We start from the raw sequence: 23013 nt of genomic DNA on the forward strand, positions 1-23013 counted from the left end.
ATAGTGATGTCTCATTGTGGTTTCAGTTTTCATTTCCCTGACTAATGAGGTTAATCACCTTTTCATGATTATTGGCCATTTGGATATCCTTTTTGTCATGTTGCCTAGTTTTTTTTTTTCACATTTTAAAAAGTATGCTTATCTCTCTTTTTCCTTTTGATATGTGGGATTTTTTCCTATATTTTGGATACAAGTCCTTTGTCAGATATACATATTGCAAATATCTTCTTCCACTCTGTGGTTTGCTTTTTTATTTCAAATGGTGTCTTGGTAAGCATAAGTTCTTAATTGTAACATAGTCTAATTTTTCAGTCTTTTCTTTATGATGACTGTTATTTGTTTCCTACTTAAATTTTTTTTGTGTACTCAAGAGTATGAAGATATTCTTCTGTGTTATCTTTTAGAAACTTAATTTTTTTACTCATTTAGTCTTTGTATTAGTTTGCTAGGACTGCCATAACACAATACCACAGACTGGATGACTTACATAGAAATTAAGTGTTTTCACAGTTTTGGAGGCTAGAGGTCCAGGATCAAGGTGTTGGCAGGTTTGGTTTCTTCTGAGGCTTACCATTTTGACATAACTGGTCATCTTCTTGCCCTGTCCTCACATTGTCTTTTCTCTGTGCAGGTGCATGTTTCTGATGTCTCTCAGTGTGTCCAAATTTCCTCTTCTTGTAAGGGCACCAGTAAGATGGATTAGGGCCTATCTTTTTTTTTTTTGGGGGGGGGTACGCGGGCCTCTCACTGTTGTGGCCTCTCCCGTTGCGGAGCACAGGCTCCGGACGCGCAGGCTCAGCGGCCATGGCTCACGGGCCCAGCTGCTCCACAGCATGTGGGATCTTCCCAGACTGGGGCACGAACCCGTGTCCCCTGCATCAGCAGGCGGACTTTCAACCACTGCGCCACCAGGGAAGCCCAGGGCCTATCTTAATCCAAGGGGCTCATTTTAACTTAACAACCTTTATTTTTAAAAACATTTTATTTATTTTTGGCTGTGTTGGGTCTTTGTTGCTACCCGTGGGCTTTCTCTAGTTGTGGCAAGCAGGGACTGCTCTTTGTTGCGGTGCGCCAGCTTCTCATTGCAGTGGCTTCTCTTGTTGCGGAGCATGGCCTCTAGGTGCATGGGCTTCAGTAGTTGCAGCATGTGGGCTCAGTAGTTGTGGCTCGTGGGCTCTAGAGCACAGACTCAGTAGTTGTGGCGCACAGGCTTAGTTGCTCTGCGGCATGTGGGATCTTCCCAGACCAGGGCTTGAACCCGTGTTCCCTGAATTGGCAGGCGGATTCTTAACCACTGTGCCTCTGGGGAAGTCCTAACTTAATGACCTTTAAAGGGCCTGTCTCCAAATACAGTCACATTTTGAGGTATTGGGGCTTCAACATACACATTCTGAGGGGAAACAGTTCAGCCCTAAATTAATGTCTTTAATCCATTTAGAATTGAATCTGTGATGGTGTGATTGGTGGTTAGTATTCAATTTTTTTTGGGGGGGGTACGCGGGCCTCTCACTGTTGTGGCCTCTTCCGTTGTGGAGCACAGGCTCCAGACGCGCAAGCTCAGTGGCCATGGCTCATGGGCCTAGCCGCTCTGTGGCACGTGGGATCTTCCTGGACCGGGGCACCAACCCGTGTCCCCTGCATTGGCAGGCGGACTCTCAACCACTGTGCCACCAGGGAAGCCCAGTATTCAATATTTTTCATGTGGCTATTGAATTTACCAGTACCACTTATTAAAGGACCATCTTTTCCTTTTGTTCTGTACTGTCGTAGTCTTAAGTTATGTGACTGTATATATCTGAGTCTGTTTCTATAATATTTTCTATTCTGTTGGTCTGTTTTTTTAAAAAAATATATCCTTGCACCAATACCATGCTTTTTATTAAAAAAAAGTTTTTTAACATCTTTATTGGAATATCATGCTTTTTAAACTCTACCTAGCACGTCTTGATGTCTGACAGTATAAACCTCCAGGTTTGTTTCTCAAGATTGTCTTGGCTGTCTTGGCACTTCGTCTTTTCATGTAAATTTTAAATCACTTCATCAGTTTACACATGCACACATACACATAGCCTCTTAGGAGTTTGGGATTGCATTGAATATATAGATTAATTTGGAGAGAATTTACCTTTTTACAGTGTTGAGTGTTTATCCGTGGCCTGTGGTATATCCCTCTATTTATGTCTTTTTAAAATTCTCTCAGTATTGTTCATACATTTTTGTGTTGAGGTCTTGTACATCTTTTCTTAGATTTATTCCCCGGTATCTGATGATTTTTGAAACTATTCTAAATAGTATAGTTTTTTTAACAGCTTTTCAGGGGTATGCTTCACATACTATACTATTTATTTAAAGTGTACAAATGAATGGCTTTTAGTATATTCACAGAGTTGTATGTCCACCACAAAATATTTTCAGACATATTTTTTACACCCCAAAGAAACCCTGTACCTCTTAGCTGCCACCCTTCACCCAATCTCCCCTACTCGTGTAAGCCCTAGACAGCTTATCTACTTTCTGTCTCTATAAACTTGCCTACTCTAGATTCCATTTTACATAAATGGAATGATAGAACATGTGCTTCCTTGTGACTAGCTTTTTAAGCCTAGCATAATGTTTTCAAGATTCATCCATGTTGTACTATGTATCAATACTTAATATCTTTTTTTGCCAAATAATATTCCCTACCACAACTGATATATCCATTTTTCAGGTGGTGGACATTTGGGTTATTGTCTGGCTGTTATAAATGATGCTGTTGTGGACATTCTTGTACAAGTTTTTGTGTGGATATATGTTTTAAATTCTTTGAGGTATATACCTAGGAGTAGAATTGCCGGATCTATATTTAACTTTTTGAGGAACTGCGAGATTGTGTTTCACAGTGGCTGTGCTAGTTTATATTTCCACCAGCAGTTTGTGAATGTTGCATTTACTCCACATGTTTCCCAACACTTGGTTTTTTTTTGGCCACGCCATGCAGCATGCGGGACCTCAGTTCCCCAACCAGGGATTGAACCCGTGCCCCCTGCAGTGGAAGCGTGGAGTCCTAACCACTGGACCCCCTGGGAATTCCCTTCCAACACTTGTTATTATGTCTTTTTGATTATAGTCATCCTAGTTGATGTGAAGTGTTGTCTCAATGAGGTGTTGTTGTTGTTGTTGTTGTTTTTTGATTTTATTGAAGTATAGTTGGTTTACAGTGTTGTGTCAGTGAGGTTTTAATTTGCGTTTCCCTGATGGCTAGTGATGTTGAACATCTTTTCATTTGCTTATTGGCATTTATATATTTTCTTTGGAGTAATGTCTACTCAGTTCCTTTGCCTATTTTTATTTTTAATTTTTAAAAATTAATTAATTAATTAATTAATTTTTGGCTGCATTGGGTCTTTGTTGTTGTGCACAGGCTTTCTGTAGTTGTGGTGCATGGGGGCTACTCTTCGTTGCGGTGCGCAGGCTTCTCATTGCGGTGGCTTCTCTTTGTTGCAGAGCGCAGGCTCTAGGCGCGTGGGCTTCAGTAGTTGTGGTGTGCGGCCTCCGTAGTTGTGGCTTGTGGGCTCTAGAGTGCAGGCTCAGTATTTGTGGCACATGGGCTTAGTTGCTCCGTGGTATATGGGATCTTCCCAGCCCAGAGCTCGAACCCGTGTCCACTGCATTGGCAGGTGGATTCTTAACCACTGTGCCACCAGGGAAGCCCCCTTTGCCTATTTTTTTTTTTTTTTGCCGTACACGGGCCTCTCACTGTTGTGGCCTCTCCCGTTGCGGAGCACAGGCTCTGGACGTGCAGGCTCAGCAGCCATGGCTCACGGGCCTAGCCGCTTCACGGCATGCGGGACCCTCCCGGACCGGGGCACGAACCCATGTCCCCTGGATCGGCAGGCAGACTCTCAACCACTGCGCCACCAGGGAAGCCCCCACTTTGCCTATTTTTAAATAGGGTTATTTGTCTTTGTTATTGAGTTCTAACTTTATATATTATAGATATGAGCCCCTTATCAGATATGTAATTTGCAAATATTTTCTCTTATTCTGTGGCATGTTCTCCTCACTTTCTTGGTGGTATCTTTGAAGCATAGAACTTTTTAATTTTGGTGATGCTCAGTTTATCTATTTTTTCTTTTGTTGGTTATGCTTTTGGTGTCATTTCTAAGAAACTATTGCTTAAAACAAGGTCACAAAGATTTACACCTGTGTTTCCTTCTAAAAGTTTTATTCGATTAGCTCTTATGTTTAGATCTTTGATCTATTTTGAATAAATTTTTGTATATTGTGTTAGGTAGGGGTCCAGCTTTATTTCTGGCATGTGGATATCCAGTTGTCTTAGCACTGTTTGTTGAAATGACTAATCTTTCCCCATTGAATTTTTGTGGCATCCTTGTTGAAAATCAGTTGACCATAATTGTGAGGGTGCATTTCTGGGCTCTCAGTTGTATTTCATTGATTTATATGTGTATCCTTAATGCCAGTTTCACACTGTCTTGATATGTGTAGCTTTGCAGTAAGGTTTGAAATTGGGAAGTATAAGTCCTGCAACTTTTCAAGATCATTCTGAGCCTTTTGCATTTTCTATGAATTTTAGGATCAGCTTGCAATTTCTGCAAATAAATTAGCTGGGATTTTGATAGGGCCTATGTTGAATCAGTAGATCAATTTGGGGTTATTGCCATCTTAGCAATATTATGTCTTCTGATCCATGAATATGGGATGCCTTTCCATTTATTTAGGTCTTCTTTATTTCTGTAATATTTTGTAGTTCGCAGAGTATTAGGTTTACACTTCTTTTGCTAAATTTATTTCTAAGTATTTTTTTCTTTTTGATGTTACTGCAAATGGAATTTAAAAATTATCTTTTATTTGCTCATTGCTGGTATATTATTTATTCTCTTGTTATTTTCTAAACATTTATGGGACCTTCAGAGAGGTCTGCTCTTTTATTTGTGACATTAGGTTTATTGTCCATCTTTCTCTCTTTGTCACCTTATCCTTGACAGGGGTTTATCAACTTTTTTAGTGTTTCCAAAGAACAATCTTTCGGCTCAGTTGATTCTTTTTACTTTATTTGCTTTCTAACTCATTACTATCTTTATTACTTCATTTTTAACTTTTCTTTGGTTTACTTGCTTTTCTTTTTTATCACTTCTTGGGATGGATACTAAAATCATTGAGTTTTTAGCCTTCTTTTATAATTTCTGCATTAAAGTTATAATTTACTTGGCAAGTTTGGCTTTTATTAAAGAATCTTCTTAGTTTTGATATGTCATGGTTTCCTGATCATTCAGTGTAAAATATTTTAAAAATTTTATTGTGATATTTTCTTTGAAACATTGGTTATTTGTTAGGATATTTATTACTTTCCTAACATATGGGGATTTCCCAATAGTTTATTTGTTATTAAGTTTTAGCCAAATTCTACCTAATTGTATTTAATTCAGAGAATATCCTTTGTGTGATTTCGCTCCTTTATTTGTTGATACTTAATTTCTGGCTTTTCATAAGATTGATTTTGGTAAATGTTTCATATACAATATACATACATACATATTATTATCCTTGTGTTAACACCATACCATTTTATTTACTAGTTTATTGATATATAAATATAAAAATTGTCACTTGTTAATTTTTTATTCATATCGTCTATTGGTTATTGAGAGAAATATGTTAAAATTTCCCATTAAGATTGTAGATTCGTTTTTCTCTTTTAGTTTTATTATTTTTATGTATATTGAGGCTATGTTAGATGCATATAGATTTAAAATTGTTTATATTCTTAGTTAGATTGACCATTTTATCATCATGAATACCTCTGTTTTATTTGTACTAATTCTTTTTTTAAAAATTTTTATTGGAGTATATTTGATTTATTACAATATAGTGTTAGTTTCAGATGTACACCAAAGTGAAGCAGTTATACATATACATATATCCAACCTTGTTTAGATTCTTTTCCCATATAGGCCATTACAGAGTATTGAGTAGAGTTCCCTGTCCTATACAGCAGGTTCTTACTAGTTACCTATTTTATATATAGTAGTATGTATATGTCAACCCCAGTCTCCAATTTATCCCTCCTTCTCCTTATCCCCTGGTAACCATAAGTTTGTTTTCTACATCTGTGACTCTACTTCTGTTTTGTAAATAAGTTCATTTGTACCCCTTTTTTTAGATTCCACGTATAAGCAATATCATATGATATTTGTCTTTCTGTGTCTGACTTACTTCACTCAGTATGACAATCTCTAGGTCCATCCATGTTGCTGCAAATGGCATTATTTCATTCTTTTTAATGGCTGAGTAATATTCCATTGTATATATGTACCACATCTTCTTTTTTTTTTTTTTCCACAGCATTGTTTTTTTGTTGTTGTTTTTTTATTTGTGAGGTGGGGAGGTGGTACGTGGGCCTCTCACTGCCGTGGCCTCTCCCGTTGCGGAGCACAGGCTCCGGACATGCAGGCTCAGCGGCCATGGCTCACGGGCCCAGCTGCTCTGCGGCATGTGGGATCTTCCTGGACCAGGGCACGAACCCGTGTCCCCTGCATCAGCAGGCGGACTCTCAACCACTGCACCACCAGGGAAGCCCAACCACATCTTCTTTATGCATTCCTCTGTTGATGGACATTTAGGTTACTTCCATGTCCTGGCTATTATATTGTAGATAGTGCTGCAGTGAACATTGGGGTGCATGTATCTTTTTGAATTATGGTTTTCTCAGGGTATATGCCCAGTAGTGGAATTGCTGAGTCATATGGTAGTTCTATTTTTAGTTTTTTAAGGAACCTCCATACTGTTCTCCATACTGGCTGTATCAATTTACATTCCCACCAACAGTGCAAGAGGATTCCCTTTTCTCCACACCCTCTCCAGCATTTATTGTTTGTAGATTTTTTGATGGTGGCCATTCAGACTGGTGTGAGGTGATACCTCACTGCAGTTTTGATTTGCATTCCTCTGATAATTAGTGATGTTGAGAATCTTTTCATGTGCTTTTTGGCCATCTGTATGTCTTTTTTTGGAGAAATGTCTATTTAGATCTTCTGCCCATTTTTTGATTGGATTATTTGTTTTTTTTGGATAATTGAACTACATGAGCTGTTTGTATATTTTGGAGATTAATCCCTTGTTGGTTGCTTCGTTTGCAGATATTTTCTCGCCTTCTGAAGGTTGTCTTTTTGTTTTGTATTTGTAGTAATTGACTTTGTCTGATGTACAGTGTAACAACCCCAGTTTTCACTTGGTGAACATTTACGTGGTACATCTTTTCCCATTATTTTACTTTCAACCTTATTATATGCTTGTTTAAGCTGTCTCTTTTGGAAACAGCATACAGATGGGTTTTGCTTTTTTTAATCAGTCTAAAAAAATCTTTTAATTAGATTATTTAGTTCATTTGCATTTAATGTAATTTCTAATTTATTAGGGGTCAAATCTACCATCTTAACTGTTTATTTTCTATTTGACCCACCTGTCCCATGTGGCTTTTTCTCTTCTCTTGTTTTCTTCTGGATTGAAATAGTCATTTATTAATTCAGTATTTTCTACATGAATGCGTTTGTTATAGATTTTATTTTTTTAATGGTTACCTTAGAGATTGCGACATGTATCCTTAATTTATTAAATTCTAATATAAATTTGTGCTGTTGCTACTTACTGGATAATGCAAAGATCTTAGAATGCTTTAATTCCACTTGCCCCCTTTTATCTAAGTGCTGTTGCACTATATATATATATGTATTTTTCTTCTCATTATTAATTTATTTAATTTATTTTTATTTTTGGCTGCATTGAGTCTTTGTTGCAGCATGCGGGCTTTCTCTGGTTTTGGCAAGTGGGGGCTACTCTTCGTTGCGGTGCACGGGCTTCTCATTGTGGTGGCTTCTCTTGTTGCGGAGCATGGGCTCTAGGCACATGGGCTTCAGTAGTTGTGGCTCGTGGGCTGTAGAGCGCAGGCTCAGTAGTTGTGGTACACGGGCTTAGTTGCTCCGTGGCATGTGGGATCTTCCAAGATCAGGGCTCGAACCCATGTCCCCTGCATTGGCAGGCAGATTCTTAACCACTGCTCCACCAGGGAAGCCCTGTTGCACTATATTTTGACTTTATATTTATATAAACCTCCAAATCGTTTTATTATCCTTTGAAACAGTCAAGATTCATTTGGATTTATCAACACATTTATTCTTTCCATTGTTCTTTATTCTTTCTTTCCTTTCCACCTTCTGTCTGGGATGATTTTCCTTCCTCCTGAAGGACAGAGAAACTTCCTGGTCTTTTCTTTTCTGGAATATACTGTTGATAAATTCTCTTAGTTTTTGTTTGTCTGATAATGTCTTTATTTCTCCATTTTGTATAATGCTCTTTATAGAAGTCTGAGATGGCAGTTGCAGTTATTTTCTTTAAGCACTTTGGACATCTCATTTTACTGATTTTTTTCCTTGACGTGTTGTTTGTGGGTCAAAGTCAGCTATAAGTTTTATTGCAATTTGGTGATCTTGTTTTGTATTTTTTCTCTTTCAATTTAAAAAATTGAGGTATAATTTTCATATAATAAAATGGACATTCTTAAATATGCAGTTCTGTGAATTTTGACAGGTATATTCACCCATGAAACTACCACTCCCATCAATACATAAAACATTTCTATCACCCTTATATTTCCCTTGTGCTCATTTTCACTCAGTCCCCTACCCCTGCCAGCAACCACTGTTTTCATTTCTATCACCATAAATTAGTTTTTGTCTGTTTCAGAGTTTGTATAAATGAAATCATACTCTTTTGTTTCTGCCTTTTTTCAGTTAGCATTGTGTTTTTGAGATTCACTATGTTGTTGCATATATTAGTAGTTTTTAAATTTTAACTTGCAACTAAATTTGCATTACATCAACATATCAATTTTTTTATCCATTTACCACTTAATATGGTTATTTCTAGCTTTTGGCTATTATGAATAAAGTTGCTATGATCATTCTATCTTTTTGTGTGTGGGGGGTATATATTTTCATTTCTCTTTTGTAAATATCTAGTATTAGAATTGGTAGGTCATAGGGCAGGTATTGTATAACTTCTTAAGAAACTATCTGGCTACTTTTATGATTTTCTCTTTATCTTTGATTTTCAGCAGCATTACTAGTTGTCTAGATGTGGTTTCTTCTATTTATCATCCCTAGGCTTCATGATGTTCTAGAATCTGTGGCTTAATGTCTTTCTTTAGTTTTGTAACACTCTTGATCATAACCTTTTCAAATATTGTTATTGCTTTTTTTTCTTCTCTTCCTGTAATTTTAAACACTTGTATTTTAGTTTTTTACTATATCCCATGTATCTCTTATGTTCTTTTCTGGGTTTCTTATCTCTTTGTTCACACTTCAGTCTAGATGTTTTCTTCTAATCTAGCTTCCATTTTACTAATTGTCTTCATCTGTGTCTAATCGTCTTTCAAACCATCTTAATTTCATTTATTTCCTTTTTCAGTTCTAAAGTTTGTTTCGCTCTTTTTTTTTTTTTTTTTTTTTTTTTTTTTTTTTTTTTGTGCGGTACGCGGGCCTCTCACCGCTGTGGCCTCTCCCGTTGCGGAGCACAGGCTCCGGACGCGCAGGCTCAGCAGCCATGGCCCACGGGCCCAGCCGCTCCGCGGCATATGGGATCCTCCCGGACCGGGGCACGAACCCGCATCCCCTGCATCGGCAGGCGGACTCTCAACCACTGCACCACCAGGGAGGCCCTGTTTCGCTCTTTTTGTAGTTCTTTTTTTCTGGTTTAATTATTTTGGTTCCTCTTACATATCAAGCTTACTTATTTTAATGTCTGAAGGAGAACTGTATTACCTGAATCCTCCAAGAGTCTGCTCTCTTGCTCATTTTTTTCTCTTGGTTCTCAGTCAGATCTTGTTTTCTTGAATGCCAGATTATTTTACGTTGAGTATCAGTAATAGTATAACAAAAATTATAGTGGTAAATTTGAAACTGTAGGCAATATTATCTTTCTGCAGTGAGGATTTACTCTTCCTTCTCATGGAATTGGTGGGTCATAGGGCAGGTGTAGTTTGGAATAAAATTTATGGCCCTTTTACTACAGTGTTGCTTTCTTTCAGTTTGAAGGCTTAGAGTCATCTTTAAAGGATGCCAGCTTTGAGAAGGAGTCAACAGAAGCACAAAGTTTGGAGGTAAAAACAAATAGTATAATTATAAAAGTTAGGGGAAAGATTCTTACTAAATAACATAAATTTTGAAAGTCATGTATCTTTTCAAAACTCACATTTCAAAGGAAATGTGAAAGAGTATCTCTAGATGTTAAAACTGAACAAGTTAAATATAGGAAACAGAATATTAGTAAGTAGCATAAGGTATTTTAAAAATTTGACCTCTTGTTGATAACTTGTTTTCAGTGAAGCATATTCAGTTCAATGTAATCTAGAGCTATATAGAAGCTCTTTATTCTTAATTCCTGGGAAATGTATTAAGGTAACCATTTCTTTTTTGACTCAGTTTGCTCTAGGAAGGAGAAATAGGATTTATTTTCATAAATTTAGGAATAGTTGGCAATGAAAAATTATCTAAGTTGAGGCAGTACTTGCTTTTACCTCATACCAATGTATTAGGAGCTGACTAGAATTAGACCAAAGATTTATGTTATACACAGTGGTGTGCTTGTAAATGTTTAACAGCTGGCTCTTTAAAAAGCAGGAGCCTTTATTTGTAGCATTTGCTGGGTTCTGTTGTGTAAATACTCCCATGTTGACCAGTTTCAAGGTACCAACATGATGCCACTGAATGTGGAGTTTGGAAGAGATAAAGAGTCAGCTCTCCTGAGTGAGGCATGATTTAGGTAATAGTAAGGAAGGAAACTGTGATAATTTGTCATTTAGCTAAGCTACAACAGATTAGGGTAAGTAATAGCAATTTCTTTAGAGATGGAAATGTTGTAAAAAGCATACTAATATTAAAGTAGAAAACAATGGACTCTGTACCTTTGTTGTACAAGTTCAGTCAGTTCAGCTTGGTGGTTCTCAATCACTGATGTCTGTAATCATCAGAAAGCATATGTATCATGAATCAGAATTTCTTAGTAGAGTCCAAAGGAAATTATAAATTGAATTCCAAATGAAATTAATTTCTTAACCTTTTCTTTCTTCATTTGTTATCTATTAATATTCTTAAGAACTTGTTGAAATTGTTGTATTTTATTTGTTGACCCTCTGTTTTAACTGCTGTTATGGTAGTAATTTATTAGATTGATTAAAAGAGAATTTTATAAGGAATTTAGCATGCTGACAAAACAGCAAAAACTGGAGAGCAAAAATATTTACTCAAGCTTTGTGATGTTGTGGATAAAATAAAACACACCAATTTATTCTCAGGCATTGAATTTATGTAATCTGGCCATAAAATTAGCTAAATTTTTACTTTATAATGAATATTTTGGAAGTTTTCCTCTAATTTTAGTAATTTTTTTAAACATATAGTATTTATTTTCAAGATTGGTAAACATAGTTGAATATAAACTATAATGTGATATAATTTAAAAAATTGATGTTTGAATCTATAGATAAAATCAAAACAATAGATTAATTTTGATTCAATTCAGAGAATTCATATAATCAGATAGTCAAATTTGGGGAAATATATATATATATATATATATATATATATATATATATGTATATATGTAAATGAGTTTTTTAAGCAGTATAATATAGTATGTAGTTGTGCTACTCTTATTTTGGCCTGCATTAAATTCTTTGATTCTTTTGGTTTTTTTTTAACAAGTTTGTTGAAGGATCACAAATATCAGAGGTATGTTTATTACAGTATTTAAAATCCAATTGGAATAATCCAACAACTAATCATTTTAAATTAAAAAGGTCACAGAAAATATGTCTTAATTCAGTGTGGAATATTATCTTGATTGTTTTTTGAATTTATTTTTTATTTTATGTATTTATATTAAATTTTTTTTTTTCTTATGGTTTCTTTTACAATGCTTTAGAGCAGAAGTTGGCAAACTACACTCTGAGCTCTCCACCTGTTACTGTAAATAAAATTTTATTGAAACAGCCATGCTCATTCATTTACGTATAGCCTTTGCTTTCTCACTACATATGCATATCAGTTGAATAGCTGGGACAGAAACTGTGTGGCCTTCAAGCCTAAAATATTTACTTTCTGTCTCTTTATAGAAAAAATTTGCAATACCTGCTAGTATTGCTGTCATTTCAGTGTTATAAAAATGAACAAATATATAAACTAGACTTATTTAACTTATAGTGTATGTATTTGATTACACTCATCTGATTTATCTTGACCAAAAATTTCCATGTCAGTCTTATAAAGTTGGCTTCCTCTTTTAGGCAGTCTGTGAAAAGCTGACTAGGTCCACATCTGAACTTGAGGATGAAATACTCATTCTAGAAAAAGAGTTAAAAGAAGAGAAATCTAAACATTTGGAACAAGATGAATTGGTAAGACTTTTGTGTTTGAGGAGACTGTAGGAAAAAGATATTTATTGAGTTAAAAAAATGATATGATATTGGTTAAAGTATTACATGCACTGGAAAAAAAAAGAAATCCAATGAATACAGAAGGCTGTAAAGTGGAGAATAAAAATTTCCAGATCCACTAGCTCTTTTCATTTGTTAGGGGATACCATTATTATGTTACATTTCTTTCATATTCTTATAGAAATTTTCTATTTGCACTATGGAAGTAGCTCACATAAATAATTTAAGTTGAACAGTCACATACATAGTGGATTTTAAAAAACTACTCAAAACATGTATTAAGAACTTTAACTTTCCTTTATTTGTCTTTCTATTTTAAAATCTGTCTTAAGGATGATCTTGATGTGTGTGAGACTATTTAGTAAGATATAATGCTAGTGGACTTCTTTTGAGCCTATATAACTTAAGTGTTACAAAATATTAAAGATGAGTTGAAATATTGTTGTTATGTAACTTTTGTATGAAATCCCTTTAAGCATATGGCTGAGAATGTTTCTTAATTTGAACCCTCACTTTTGGAGCAAAAATGTTAGGTTAATAATATAGTTAATATATATGGCATCTTGGAAACTGGAGGAGTTTAGTATATACTTGTTTATTGATTTATACTGCCTTTTTAGATGGTGGATATTTCAAAAAGGATACAGTCCCTAGAAGATGAATCAAAGTCCCTCAAATCACAAGTATCTGAAGTAAGTTGAATTACTTTAATAGCTCTGTTGCTTTTGAAAATCAGTTACATTTTACTATTACTTTTATAATTAAAGAATAAGATATAATAATAGAATTCAGATGTATTTTAAAAGTACAGGGTATCTGAGGAAAGTTCATTTTTTTCATTGGACAGTATTTATTGAGCCATTGCTATGTACTAGTCACTGTTCAAGGTGATTGGCACCTTTATATAGGATACAGAGGTCTGTATTCCTGGAACCCTCTTCCGCCAGGAGTGAAAGTAAGCCCGGGCACTCAGCACTTTAATAATAATAATAACAAAATAGACAAAATAGAAAGACTCTTGTGGATTTTAAATTCTGGTAAGAGAGACAGACAGTAGAAAGTTAACAGAATTTGCCGCGTAGTACATAGAAGGTTACAGGAGGTTAAATCATTTGTCCAAGGTCATGTGGCAAGTTAGTGGCAGAGCAACTAGACCTTGAGTGACTAGACCTTGAGTCTAGGCCAGCCATTTTTTCTGCTACAGCATGCTGCCTCTCCTATTAATATTGGCACATTTTTTATTTTAATTCCGTGTTTCAGGGAGTGTGTGTAAAAAAGAGCTATTGTGTTAAACTAATTCTTGTAATCTCAATATGTTGTATTTTACTTAGGCCAAAACAACCTTCAAAATATTTCAGATGAATGAAGAAAGACTTAAGGTAGCTATAAAGGAAGCTTTGAGTGAAAATTCTCAACTTCAGGAAAGCCAGAAACAGGTTTGTACTGTAAAGGGACTCCAGCTTGTGAGTATGTAATTATAAGCGTTCTAGAAGGGCATAATCATGACTGACCCATGCTAGGGGCAAAAGTAGGCTCTTTCTGGAGACCACAAGAGCAGGACAATCTCCTATGTATATCCTATGGTGTCTCTTTTATATAGGATACAGAGGTCTGTATTCCTGGAACCCTCTTCCGCCAGGAGTGAAAGTAAGCCCGGGCACTCAGCACTTTAATAATAATAATAACAAATAGCATTTATCACAAATCTTCAAAGCCACTAAAGGAGGGCAGAGAATACCATGAGAGTTATTGCAGCTGTGTGTCTGGGCCCTGAAGACAGAAGCAGTTGTTGTGGCAGATCTAATGAGGATTTAACTTTTACCCTCTTCCTCCCCACATATGTAGACATATGTAGACACTGCCACATACCCAAATATATTTCCTCTCCAGCTGTTGTCCCGATACAATTATAATTTTTCAGTGGGAACATTTTTTAATGATTATATTATTTATGATTTTCTAAATAATACAGCTGAGACACATGGTGTGCTCTGTTACATATTCCGTTTCACTCAACATTTTATTTGCCCTAGAGTTAATAATTGTCTTGTTTCTTTTATACCTATCTGTAATTCATCTGTAGTTCAATCATATATATCTCTTTTAGAGATTATGTAAATATTTATGTGTTCAAATGCTTTGGTTAATCTATTAATTTCATTTTTTCCTTGAAGCAGTCCTTCCTGGGGTCTTCCATCCTCCTGGTCCAGTAGGAACTTGTTCTCTAGGTCTGTTATACTTCTGCTGTTCTGAGATTTCACTTCACCCCCATCCTTTCCCTTGTCTTTCTTTTGTGTTAGATCTTTTATTTCCTGTGTCCTACCTGTGCTTCTATGTGGTGAATTCCCTTGATTAGCTTCCTGAGAAAAGGTATAGGAGGTAACTTTTAAAAAACTTTCATGACTTAGACTGTCTTCTTCTTTCATACTGTTAACATTTTGGTTGGGTATCTTCTGGGTTGAAATTTTTTTTCTTGATATTTTGACATAATCGCTCTATTGTCTTCATTTTCCAGTATTACTTTTGAGAAGTCAAATGCTATTTGGATTACTGAACCTTTTTTGTGACCTACTCTTTTCCCCGGTAGAAAATTTTAATATCTTTCATTGTTTCCAGTTCTCCAAAATTTCATGATGGCGTGCCTTAGTGTGGGTCTTTTTCTATACATTTGTTGGATACTCTCAGTCTGGAAACTTGCTCTTGATTCAGTTCTGGGAAATTTACTTAAATTATTTCATACTTTTTGGGGTGTATTTTGTATGATATATGAAATTATTGAAAATGTCTTTTTTGGTTTCTTTGTGTCTGTGGAACTTTCATTCACTTATTCTCTGATATTTTTCACTTGTAAGAGTTCTTTGTTTTGCTTATGCCTTTTTCTGGTTTCATGGATGCAGTGTCTTACTTTGCTGAGGATATTATGGGTTTTTTTTTTTCTCTTTTTTGACACATTTTTCCCTGAGTTGCCTTGTTTCCTTTGAGCTCCTTTATTTTCTGTTTTAGTCTATGTGTTTTATCTAAGAGTTTCTTTTTTCAGGTATTTGATGGTTCTTGGGTGTCTGCTCATTTAATAGTGAAGCCCTCCAAATCTAATTGGAAGCTCTGTGTGTGTTTTTTGTGGACCCCTCCGTAGGGTAATCTGGCTAGGGTATTTCATTGGAGGATCCCCAATTGTTGGTATTCAAAGACCATTTTCCACAGGGACGACTCCTCCATAGTTCCCATTTGGGAGGTATAAGCCTGTTTGCCAACAGTGAGGTAAGCAGCTTAGTGAGGTAAGGAGGGCTGGTATCTCACTCTTCATTTCAGTAAGTCAACTTTCGCTTAATGCTTTTATGTTTTCATCTTGTTACTCACACCTTTACCTGGGTCAGGTGTCCCAGAGTTTCAGATTCTAGCTCTCCAGAGCATAACCTTCCAGGTTCTTGCCAGATGTGTGTGTATGTGTGTGAGTGTGCCTGTGCACATGCATGTGTGCATGCATGTGAAAGACAGTGGTGTGTGTGTGGGGGAGAGGGATGGATTGAGAATTAGAGTGTGTGTATATGTGTGCGGGGAGAACTTAGGGGATTTTCTAACTGCTTTTCATACAGACTTTGGGGCAGTCCTCCTCTTTTCATTCCACATATACCGTAGTACTTGTGCCTCCAAATCATGAGCCATTCTGAGTTGTATCAAGTCAACCTGCTTTTAGAGTCTCCCATCTTCTGCCTTAGATTTCACTTCTGTCTGGTCTTTTACCGTGCTTCCATCTCTTTCCACTTTCCACTTCTAGAATTATCTTTTTCCTCATCACGTTTTCACTTTTTCTTTGTGGGTTTATGCTTTTTTTCCCTTAAACCTCTTTACTGTCATCTTAGTAGATTTCAGGAGAAAGTGGCGGTACACCCTGTGTTAATTTTGCTATGTTATCAATATAATCAAAAGTGACCTTTTGTACCTTGAAAAAAAATTTCACCTAGATTGTCTTACTCTTTATAGCTGCTTTCATCTAATTCCTTTTTAATCACCAGAGTTCTTGAAATAAACTATTCTGTATTCACTGATTCCATGTTCTAACACATTCCTTCTTTAACCTTATAAGACTGCATGCTGTGTATACAGTCTCTTTAGTAAATCACTAGAGACCAGCCAATCACCAAATCTAAGTTTCATTCTTCAATTCTTATTTATTTTTAATCTGTCAGTGTTGTCTTATTCTATTATACATGCATGGAGAAGGATTGGTTTTTCTCGTGCTAGGGAATATGCTAATGAAACCTTAGTTTTTCAGAGAAACCCAGTAATTACTATTTGATAGAATAGAGTTTTAAAGACTAAATAAAATTGGCCTTTTTTTTTCATATATATATATGTAGGCCGATTCTTTTGTAAATTGCTTGCTGATTCTATTTTTTTGGGGGGGGCTATTTTTCTTAATGACTTCTAAGAGCTCTTTGCATGTCAAGGTTATTAACCCTTTGGTATATATAAGAATTTCTTTCTCATTACTTGCTTGTTTTTAAATTTTCTGTTATTTTTTGATTTGCAAAGCTTTTAAGCAGTATGTAGTTAAGTTTATCTTTTATAACAATCTTTATCTTTAATTCATGTTGAGAAAGTCTTTCCTCTCCTGTAAAAGTATATACGGTAAAAGATTATTTATGCAGAATTTGATCTGTTCTAGATTAATGGTATTTCTGAAGGTTAGTTAACCACAAAATGGCACATGATTAAAAAAAATAAATTTTAATACAAGTAAGGTATGGCATGTTATATGGGATATAAGGAATGGTAAGGAATGGCCAAAGCTAACAAATATGCTTGTCTTAGAACGCTTTTTATTTGATATAAGTTTATTATGTAAATCAGTTGAAGATTGTTTTAAGTGTATTATTTTGCCTTACCCCTGTTTTGAAAGTTCTTTGAAAACAGTAGCCCTTCTTTCCTTCCTGCTTCCCTTCCTTCCCTTCTTTCCTCATTCCATTCCTCCTTTCCTTCCTCTCTCCTTCCCCCCCTCCCTTTCTCTCTCCCTTCTCAGTAACACATTGTGTTGTATATTTATTAGTGGTACACCTAGGTATATAAATAAGTGCATCTACACCCACGTATGATAAGATAATATGAGGTACTTTTCCTTTTTGTGAGGTTCTATTAATGATACACCTTAGATATATAAATAAGTGTACCTACACATAAGTATGATGGATAATATGTTGCTTTTCTTTTTATTTGGGGTTTGAATTTTAGCTTTCACAAGAAGCTGAAGAATGGAGGGAACAAGTGAATGAACTTAATAAACAGAAAATAACATTCGAAGACTCCAAAGTACATGTGGAACAAGTTCTATGTGATAAAGAAAATCAGATTAAGGTAAATGACCCTACTGGTTTAGTGAATGAGTTAAGCTAAAATTTTATACTAATTTGTGAAATTTGAGAATTTTTGTTTTTAGCAGCTTTTATTTTGATAATTTATTTGGCCAAATTTGAAGAAGTGTACTTTTGGGCATATACATTCCAATTTGTACCAGTGTTGTTATCCTTGCTGACTAATGTTCCTTGAAGACTTTGTAGATTTGTAGTATATATACATCTATATTCCCTGTGTCCTTTTTTCTTCTCTCCTCTGTATTTTAGCCTAGGTATTTAGTGAAGAGAGACAAAGGATATTGGATTTTACCTTTTATCTTAAGACTGCCATCTTTTTTTGTTGATAAGAAGAGGTTGGAAAGAATTTTATAAAATGGACAAATGAGATTATGTGTATTGGCTGAATGTCTTTAATACTAGATTAACTGTTATATGTACTTTTACAGAGAGGAATACTTTAAGTAAATCTAATTGAAATTTGACTCCAATAGGAATAAAATAGTTGATATTACTATTCGGATTTGTTGATTTTTTTTTTTCCTACACCCCGTCTTTCCCTCCTACCACTTTTTCCTGCCTACCCTTTTATTTTATTTATTTATTTTTTTAACATCTTTATTGGAGTATAGTTGCTTTACGATGGTGTGTTAGTTTCTGCTTTATAGATGAATCAGCTATACATATACATATATCCCCATATCTCCTCCCTCTTGCATCTCCCTCCCATCCTCCCTATCCCACCCCTCTAGGTGGTCACAAAGCACTGAGCTGATCTCCCTGTGCTATGCAGCTGCTTCCCACTAGCTATCTATTTTACATTTGGTAGTGTATATATGTCCACCTGCCCACCCTTTTAAATCTTACACTTTCAAGCTGCAAACAGATACTCAAGTGTAAATACTAAGTAATAAGCTGTACAATTTACATTCTGTAATCTGCACAGTGAAGTGGATGTTTTTATCTTGAAAGCTATACATTTATGCTATTTACGTTGCTACTAAGGATGTTTTTAAGATTCCATCTTTAGGATTTGTATTCATAATTTGTTTTATTTTTTTTGTTGTTTTATTTGTTTTGTTGTTTTATTTTTTTCCCCTAACCTTACTCTACTAAAGAACTTGGGACTCTTCCTAACAGCACAAGAATGAGATGCTAATCTCAAGCTCTACTCAAAGTTGTAGGCCATGGTATTTGTGCCTGGAACTCAAGAGGGAGGAGATCGAAGGGTGGAAATTGTAGAGCAGAATGGGTTTTTTTAGGTGGGTCCTTCCACAGAAATACGTGGGACAGTCTATTTTATTCTCTATGGTTTAAGAAAATCTTCCTTTATTTAAGAAAATTCAAAAAAGTACTGTTGGAAAACCTCTAACGTTCCAATTCAGGTTCTCTTTTATAATTTCCTTTTCTTTATGTCAGTTGAGCTCTTCAGCTAGTTGTTTACTTGAATAAATTGTATCTGTGAAATCTGTGATTTTTTCATATATCACATACCTCACTTGAGGATTTGTTTGACTTCACACAAAATTGACTCTCATGTTAATGACCACTCTTACTATGGCAAGTGAGAAACATCATGTAAGAAATGTTTTGTTCCTTTATAGTCATGTGATACTTTTAGCAAAAATGGGCCATTATCAAGTATTGTTTTTGATTTAGGAATAACCAGTTTTGATTTTTAACTTGCAGAGTTTAATAGTAAATATATGTTAGTTTTTGAGAGTGTTTACATATTTTATGCCAGGTGGAGAATAAGAGCTCCTGTACCGTCATCTATGTGGATTGATTTTTAGACTACAACTATGCATTCAGAAGTTGTAAAGCTGTTAGCATAAGGTATTACCCTCTCTCTTTTTTTCCCCCTTTGCTAAATGTCAAGTCTCTGACTGAGCGCTTACAAAAGATGAAAGACTGGGCTGCTGTGCTTGGAGAAGACATAACAGATGATGATAACTTGGAAATGAAGAGTGATTCAGGGAATGGTGCGGACTTAGGTATTAAGTCATGACTTATCCTCTTTTACCGAAAACGATGACTGGCTCTTGTATTTCCTTTTAGTTCCCCATGTGCACCATGTTCTTTATATACTTGTGTAATATCCTGTCCCTCTCTCACTATCCCTTATGGTTGTTTCGGCTGGGATAACACCTTTTCAGTAAATCTTTTCTCAGCCCCTCAGATAGACCTTCAGTCTTCTCCCTCTCTGTTCTTTTTATATGTTGTACATTACAGCACTCTTCACATTGCATCATAATCATTTCCATGCCTGTTTTTCCCTGTACTGTAAGCTGATCAAATGGCTGGGTGAGTGGTTTGAAAAACGAGTGTTATATAAATGAACGCCTCAGGATACCTTTTTTTTTTAGATGGTTCAGATGTTTACAGTACTTTAATCTTGGCCATCCCAAATTCTTATTGCCATTGCTGGTTGCAGTCTGGAAACTCAGCAAAAGTTAGGTTCACTATAGCCACCTAGTGTATTTTCAAACCAATTCCTTTGACTTAAAAAAAGAACATTTTGTTTTGACATGATTATAGACTCACAGAAAGTTGTAAAAGCAGTACAGAGAAGTCCCATGTATCTTCATCCAGTTTCTCCCAATGATAGTTCTTCTGACTTTTGTGCCCTTTCTCTTTTCTCTCCCTCCATCCCCTGTATAATTAACAAATATTAAGGAGAAGGTGTGATTTTTAAAAAGATTTTCTTTGATGATAGCATTAATGTGTTGGAAGAAAAGTACATTTTAAAGTAAATACATATAGTTCTGTTTATACTTTTTCACTTCTGCTTTATTTTGTAAGAAATAATTCTTTTTCTAATGAGAAAACTCATGCTTTTTTAATGTTTTAATTTGGAGTATAATTCCACTCATATTTTGTGTGCTGAAGGATTCTAAGAATAATTGAGATGGTGGGCTGGATTTAGGTGAATACCAAATCCCTGTTATAACTCTGTTCTTGGAGTTAGTGGTGAAGAACCTTGTTAGATGATACTGTGGTACTTCCAGTGCTTTTTTAGTTTAGCTTCCTGGGAGCAGGTTCGAGGCTCTTCTGCCGTATATTAAGTTCTTTATTGTAGCAAGAAGAGGGATTATAAGGCTCTACTTGAGTGAACTAATAAAATCATTTGAATGTCTGTTGTGGCATTGCACTGTTTTCTCAATTTATTATTATGTTTTTGTTTTTCACTATAGATAATCAACCAAAAGGAGCTTTGAAGAAACTGATTCATGCTGCTAAGGTTTGCATTACTACAGAAATGTAAAGAATATAGAGAAAGAAATAAACATCCATATTTCCTAGTAACTTTTAAAAGTCCATTTTATAGTTACCATGAAGTGATAGAATTTTTAGAAGTGATCAGAATTTTCTTCAATTGCTTTTTTCTTTTTTTATAGTAACTATTGTTATTATAAAATTATATTGTTAATTTTTAGAATTTATCATAAAATTTTTCAAGGTATACACTCATTTCTTTGGATAAGGAATATATTAAGAATGTTTACTATATATTCTCCCATACTTCCCTCTTTATGCATTCTTCATCCTCTGGTCTCAGTATTTTCTGATCCCCTATTGCCTAATATCTTATTTTGAGAAGTAGGTATTAGATTCATTTTCTTGTGGTTTATCCCTAACCTTTTTCATCCTAGTAGTGGTATCCTGATCTTTATTGATCTATGTGAAGTCTTGGTAATGTAGTTTGAAGGTTGCTTTAATCAAAACTTATGTGCTGGGACTTCCCTGGCGGTCCAGTCATTAAGACTCCAAAGCTTCCACTGCAGGGGAAAAAAAAAACCCAGAACTACAAAAAATGAAAAAAAAATCTTACGTGCTGAAAGCAAATAGCTACTATTCAAGCATCTGTCACTGATCTTCTCTGTTCCTGTTTGGAGATTTACAACTATTGATGACTTTGCTAACTTTCCAGGATGGAAGCTACATTGTTGGTTTGTGTAGTCTAGGCAATAATTTCATCAGAGTGTAAAAGAGCTTCAAGGGATTGGGATGGTGTGTTGAGATGTTTTTGGGTTTTTTTGGTATAATTGATTAATGTTGCTTTTCTTCCTTCTCCTTCTCCCATTCTTTGAAGTTAAGAGCTTCTTTAAAAACCCTAGAAGGAGAAAGAAACCAAATTTACACTCAATTATCCGAAGTTGATAAAACAAAAGAAGAGCTTACAGGTAGGTAATCTACATACTTATAAAGTTTTTCTAAATAAATACATTTTATAGAGAATGGTACATTAATTGAATCAATTATGGGGAGATACAATTTGATTTTTTTTTTACTTTTGTTGGTTATCTGAAAAGTTAGTCATGAGGTTTTATTGTTGTTGGTAAAGCCATATCCTTTTCTCCATATTTATATAAAATTAATGGCATTATTTTAAAAAACATGTAAAACTACTTACCTTTGAATTTCAGTATCATACGCGTGGTATGGTTTTAGTTGTTAAAAAGTAGCAAATTAAAAATGTTAACAGAGGGGTGGGATAGGGAGGGTGGGAGGGAGGTGCAAGAGAGAGGGGATATGGGGATATATATATACGTATAGCTGATTCACTTTGTTATATAGCAGAAACTAACAACATTGCAAAGCAGTTATACTCCAATAAAGATGTTAAAAAAAAATCTTTGTTAACTGCAAAATTGATTTTTAGTAGTGGTACTACTGTATTTTACAGAACTTTTTACAGGATAGTTTTTTCCTTTAATGTACATGCATATTATATTAGCACATACAGGAATGATGTTAGACCTGTAGAACTGAAGTTTTTTTTTTAATTGAAAAGATTTTTATTTATTTTGCTGATAGTGTTTTTTTCCTAAAGTAAACAAATGCAGTTAGTTAGGTTTGACATTTTTTAAAGTTGATATAAGTAACATTCCATTTTGTAAAAAAAAAAAAAAATTCACCGTAACTGTTAGCATAAAAAAATAATGGAAGAACATTCTCAAATGTCAACCATGATTCTTTTTGAATACGGGACAGATTTCTATTTTCTTTGTACTTAATTGTATTTTCAAAAATTTCTAAAATAAGTGAACTGTATTTATAATAAGACACTTTTTGAAAAGGTTGAACCACCAGAGATACAGATTATTTAAAAAATTATCATTGCCCTATTCACACGATACTGGTAGTTGGATTTTTTTTGGATTTTGAAAAACA

General features: G+C 35.0%; 1 protein-coding gene across 6 annotated transcripts in view; it reads left to right on the forward strand.

The window, feature by feature from the left end:
• Nucleotides 1-23013, forward strand: part of MIA2 (MIA SH3 domain ER export factor 2) — a 111431-nt gene that overhangs the window by 47789 nt on the left and 40629 nt on the right. For 4 of the 6 annotated variants that reach the window (XM_081228826.1, XM_081228831.1, XM_081228829.1 and 1 more), the window contains 9 exons: nt 10085-10156; nt 11760-11786; nt 12341-12451; nt 13111-13182; nt 13822-13926; nt 17720-17842; nt 19718-19832; nt 21033-21079; nt 21932-22022. In XM_081228826.1, coding sequence (XP_081084952.1) covers nt 10085-10156; nt 11760-11786; nt 12341-12451; nt 13111-13182; nt 13822-13926; nt 17720-17842; nt 19718-19832; nt 21033-21079; nt 21932-22022 — 763 coding nt within the window. The remainder of the gene's footprint in view (nt 1-10084; nt 10157-11759; nt 11787-12340; nt 12452-13110; nt 13183-13821; nt 13927-17719; nt 17843-19717; nt 19833-21032; nt 21080-21931; nt 22023-23013) is intronic. The other 2 variants (XM_081228827.1, XM_081228830.1) reach the window with 1 other exon arrangement.

The sequence above is a fragment of the Mesoplodon bidens genome, assembly GCF_964165515.1.
Source record: "Mesoplodon bidens genome assembly, chromosome: 3".
Taxonomy (NCBI): Eukaryota; Metazoa; Chordata; class Mammalia; order Artiodactyla; family Ziphiidae; genus Mesoplodon; species Mesoplodon bidens.